General features: G+C 53.1%; 1 protein-coding gene across 1 annotated transcript; it reads left to right on the top strand.

The window, feature by feature from the left end:
- Positions 1-849: 849 nt before the first annotated feature.
- Positions 850-4,857, top strand: LOC133104262 (speedy protein E4-like). The gene is made up of 6 exons (XM_061209893.1): positions 850-958; positions 1,480-1,695; positions 2,344-2,402; positions 2,883-2,968; positions 4,469-4,637; positions 4,798-4,857. The coding sequence occupies exons 1-6, from the start codon at positions 850-852 to the stop codon at positions 4,855-4,857; spliced, it is 699 nt and encodes a 232-aa protein (XP_061065876.1).
- Positions 4,858-5,094: the final 237 nt, after the last annotated feature.

The raw sequence follows: 5,094 nt of genomic DNA, 5'->3' as shown, positions 1-5,094 counted from the left end.
TTGGAATCGAGGGGCAGGCTTTGGACAATCCATGGACTTTGTGAAATCCAAAGGTGCCCTTTTTTGTTGTTTTGTGTTTGTTTGTGGACCCCCTTTGAAGGGTGCGTGAGCACCTGTACTTTTCTATGATTTTAGCTTCTCAAAATGGCTCTTGGACTCAACGGTGCCTGAGGGTAGCGGACGCGTGCTCCCCCAGTACAGAATTCTGAACACAGCGTCAGTAAACACTGAGTAGAAGAGCTTTGCCAAACTGCGTGTTTTAACGTCACTTTTTAATCCAGTGAGTCAATGCACCTGGGATCTTTTTTTTACATACTTATCTCACTCTTATAAGGCTTAACCGTTGCTGCTTCCCCTAAGTTCCCTTGTCCCTCTCCCCACTCTCCCACCAGGCCGTGGAAAAGGAATGGGAGGGAGGGGGAGAGTCCAGCAGGGAGAGGGCAGCGCACCTGCTGGGAAGCGGTAAAGAGGGGTCCGGACACCTTGAGGGGGGTTTTGGAGGACGGGCAGAGGTTGGGTCAGTGGCAGGAGACACCATTTACCCCTGATCTCTGGGACAAGTGCACACATAGGTCTGACAGTTACTTGTGTTTTCATTCAAACTGGTTGCCAGGTTGGAATGACCGATGATGACATCAGAGGCTTCCGACCTTCCTGATTGGAAGGACCAGACTCCGTGGCGCTCGGCAGCAGAGGTGGACAATAGCATCTCGCCAGAGCTTTTCTCCACTGCCAGTTGCCTCGCAGCTTGGAGAAGGGACGACCACTTGTGTTTTGCCCAAGTCCAGAAGAAGAGTTGGGACAAAGCAGAGTCTAGGCTTCGAGGAAGGGAAGAGTTTGGGAGAAACCATGGCCAATCGTCAACCGAGTTCCCAGGTTGAGGACCAGGACTCCCAGCCCAGCTCCTCAGGGTACCCCCTGGAGGTGACTGTCAACGAAGAAAGCCCAGGACCGTCAGGTGAGGGAGCTGGCACGAGAAGGAACTTCAGAGGCTTGACCAGTAAGGAGGAAAGGGTACAGAGGTCGGGAAGGAGCACCTGCGTAAGGTGCCTATGAAAGAAGGGAGACATTCGGAAAGCCAGGGATTGAGGGAGGAGAGGACAGGAGCTGGGGACACGGAAAACCTGGGAAGCAAGAAAGAGGGTTAGGAGATGAGATCCAAGGATGAGAGAAGGGAAGAGAGGAAACAAGGGGAGGGCTCTTTTTCTTCTTTTTTCCTAGTGGGAGAAATTATCTACCATGAGAAAGAGTTTTCAGGACAGGAAGCTGGAAAAATGACAAAATGAGTCAGGGGAGGGATAGGTAGATATGGACAGAGAAAGACGGAAAGATGACTCGGGGCAAGGTCAGAGGTCTATGGGACTGGAAAGGGTAGGGGTGTTTCGGGGGGGAGGCGGAGTCGGGGTGGGCTTGGGTGGTCACCAGTGGCTGAATTCCCAAGACGAGAACGTCCTACTGTAGTCTCTTGTCTTTTCTCAGCCCCCTGGGCCGGCTGCAGCTCCCCGCCTCAGCGCCCTGGCTGCAAGAGGAAGAGGTCAGTGGCGTTCAGAGAGGAGGAGGAGGAGGGCGAGCCGGCCACTGAGGCCCAGGACACCTGGGTCGTGGAGTCGCTGAGTGGGCTCAAGATGAAGCTCAAGCGACAGCGGGTGTCTTCAGTGCTTCCTGAGCACCACGAGGTCTTCAACAGGATGCTCGGTAGGGACCAGCCCCCCGCCCAGCACCCTCCAATCCTATACTTGAAAAACGAACAAACAAACACTTCCAATGACTACACTTTTCCAACGGAAAACAATTCCCTGCTACTTGGTGCGCTCTCCGTCCCTGGCGGACTGTCTACGGATAAAGGACACAGGGGACACATAAATGACACAGGATTAGGTTAGACTTACAAATGATACAAGACTAGGTTAGATTTAGAAGTGATACAGGATTAGGTTCGCTTGGTTTCAACTGTACCCCTGAGACTCTAGCTCTTACTGGCCTTTTGAATCTTACTGGCGTGGGGCGGGGCGGGGGGGGGGGAGGGGGAGGGGCTGACAAGCCACCTTCGCCCCCTGACGCGACTGTCAATTGAGAAATTGGCTGTGAGTAACTCGATGCCCTCTGCAGTGGTACGTGAATGCATGATGAAGGGGCATCACTCCCTGTCACTCGGCCCCCCTAGAAGGGGAGTCACCCCTTTTCCTCCCACAGTGAATGGTCTTCCCTCCCCTCTTCCCATCAGCTTCACCCTGGGCCACATCTTGGCATTTCCCCAGGGGGGGCGCGGTTCTCCCTCTTGGCTCTGGAATGCTCCCACGACAGCCCTGTTCCCACTGGCAAACATCTGCCCTCTTTTCACAGAGGATCCCGTCATTAGGAAATTCCTCGTCTGGGACAAAAACCTGGAAGTATCTGACAAGGTAAGTCACCCACTGAGATGGATTCCTGCTCCAGCGCCTGTCCTGGGTGGGCACGCGGGGTGCTTTCTACACCCACGTTTCCACTCCCCTCCCAACCTGATGCCTTGTCAACACTTCCCTCCAGGGGCCTCGAGGTCCCCTCTGGGATCTGAGCCCCACGTGTGCCCCTTTGGTGGTTGCTGCCTAAGTCCCCTCTCCTCTCAGCTCCTGGGGACTCGCCTTGGCTCCGGTTCATCAAACACCATCCAGTGCCAGCGGCCCTAAGTCCACGCCCTCAAACCCACAGCCTCCCATCCTTGGAGCGTCGCAAACTCTGACCTTCTGCCCTCTCCCCTCCCCCAAATAATCAGGCTCACCCAACACGGGGGTCTCTTCTCCAAGTGGCACCACCCATTCCTCGTCCCCTGCTCCCTTATCCCACTGTTTTTCCTCTTCCACGATGTGACCTCTCTCCTACGTTTTTTTCCCTCTTTCCATCAGTATCTCCTGTCGATGGTGATAGCTTATTTCAGCCGGGCCGGGCTCTTCTCCTGGCAATTCCAGAGAATCCATTTCTTTATAGCTCTGTGAGTATCTTGCTCCATCCCCTCCATCAATATTCAACACCCTGGGAGGGCGGAGGGAGAGACCTGGGGCTCTGACCTTTCATCTATTTTTTTAAACCCCTCTGTACTGTTTACTCTGGCTGTGAAAATGACAAGATTACGGTAGAGTGGTTTCTTTTTCAAACGAAGTTATGTTTTTTATACCATTCATTGTCAAAACAAACTACCCTAATGTCAATTAAAACACTGAACGAAACAAAGCAAAACACGAAACCTTCCTAAGAGGAGAGGAAGAAAGAACTGACACCATCCTGCCCGCAAGTGAATAGACTTGAGACGTTTCCGGTTCTGATTCTCCGGTCTCGGCTCTTCCCACATCAGCACCAAGTGTGATTATCTTCCGTTTCTGCGTTCCCACGACAAATGCCACAATCGGGGCCCTTACCACATAGCGCGGACCTGGTGGAAAATGCTCCCCACTGAGGTTTCTTCCACGTCTCCCAAGCCAGTCGGCTCTATTTGCCTGAATGTCCTTCCAAAACCCAGGTCTGACCGCTTCACACAATGTCAATTGGCTAATTACGTGCCAAATCAAGGCCAGAGTTCTGGGTTGGAATTCAACTCTCTCTGCACTCTCCATCACACTGTCCTGATACTTTATTCCTTTGTGTCACTGTTCCTTCCAAATACCCTGCCCTCTAGGCTTCTATTGTGCTTTCTCTCCAGGGATCTTTCCCACACATTTACCTGAAGAAAATGACCCTATCCTTAAAGTGCCTGATCTCCCTAATTTCTGCATCCCGGAGGCACTTTCGTTAAAATCGTATTAGAATGTGATGCTTTGCATTACAGTCATTTCTTATCTCCCCCCTTCCCCTTCCCCAGTCCCATTAGACTAGACACAATGTGGAAGGCAGGTCTTGTCAAAATGTCAATGCATTCCCGAAACACTCAGCACAATTCTTTTCATTTTGCGAATGTTTGTTATGGTGAGTCTTCGAGGTAATCAGTATTGCATTTGGCTATGAGATAAAATGTTCATTCATTCATTCATTCATTCATTCATCTAATGAAACCTTATAAAGTACACCCTACATGCTGGGGAATCTGAGGTGATGGGAACAGAGGTTCACAAAAGGCTGTTGAATTAATGCATCAAGATGAACCAAGCCCTAAATGTGTCATTTGGTAGGAGAGGGATGAATGCAGAAATAGATCAGATCAGCTCCTGCCCTCAGGAACTGTACATATACCTACAACACAGGGAGAGAGGTGTGTGCACGTAAAACAAGTTGAAGGGAACAGGGGGTTTGGATTTTGTCCTCATCATCAAGGTGTGAGAGGCACCCTTCCGAAGGTCCTGCCTGGCAGTGGCTCCTTGATGACTGGGCGGCTCTCGGGGACGCTGGGCAGGGCTGGGTGGGTCGTGTCAGGATGCTCAGCCTGCCTCTTTTCTGAGAAGCTGATCTCAAGTGGAGGCCCTTCCCGTGCTGATGACAGCCACCTGATGTCTTTCCCCAGCTATGTGGCCAACGACATGGAAGAGGACAACCAGGCCCCCAAACAGGCCATCTTTTCGTTCCTCTATGGAAAGAACCGCTCCCAGCGTCCCTTGTTCCACAAACTGCGTCTCCAGTTCATCCGTTCCATGGGCTGGAACGCTAGGGTCACTCGGGAAGAGTGCGAGCAGGTGGGTGGGCTGTGGCGGTCTGGGGGAGGGGCAGGGCCGGAGAGGAGGTGGGGATCATGGGGGATTCGGTCTGGGACTTGGGGACGGACGAGAAAGAACCAAAAGCGGGGCAAGGGGAGGCAGCGCCATCCTCACTTCCAGGGGCTGTTTGTCTTTCCAGATCCAGGCTTTTGATCCAGAGCTCTGGGTGTGGGGAAGAGATCGCGCCCTCTTGCCCTAGAGGCCCCAGGACCACGCAGGCCTGAGGTCATCGGCCTGCGCAAAGGTAGGTCTGCGTCCGCAAAGGTGCGGGCGGAATGACGTGTTGTTTACTGAGGAAATCGGAGGAATCCCACTGCTGGACCCACATCACCTCTCACGCTGTGAAGGGGGCCAGCCGGGCACACAGCCACACGCCGACTCAGCGCCCAGCCGCGGGCTGACAGCCACACACAGACACCAGCACCGTGGGGCCCGT

Source organism: Eubalaena glacialis, chromosome 13, assembly GCF_028564815.1.
Source record: "Eubalaena glacialis isolate mEubGla1 chromosome 13, mEubGla1.1.hap2.+ XY, whole genome shotgun sequence".
Lineage (NCBI taxonomy): Eukaryota > Metazoa > Chordata > Mammalia > Artiodactyla > Balaenidae > Eubalaena > Eubalaena glacialis.
Note: the sequence above shows the minus strand (reverse complement) of the source record. Positions and strands in the feature narration are given on the sequence as shown.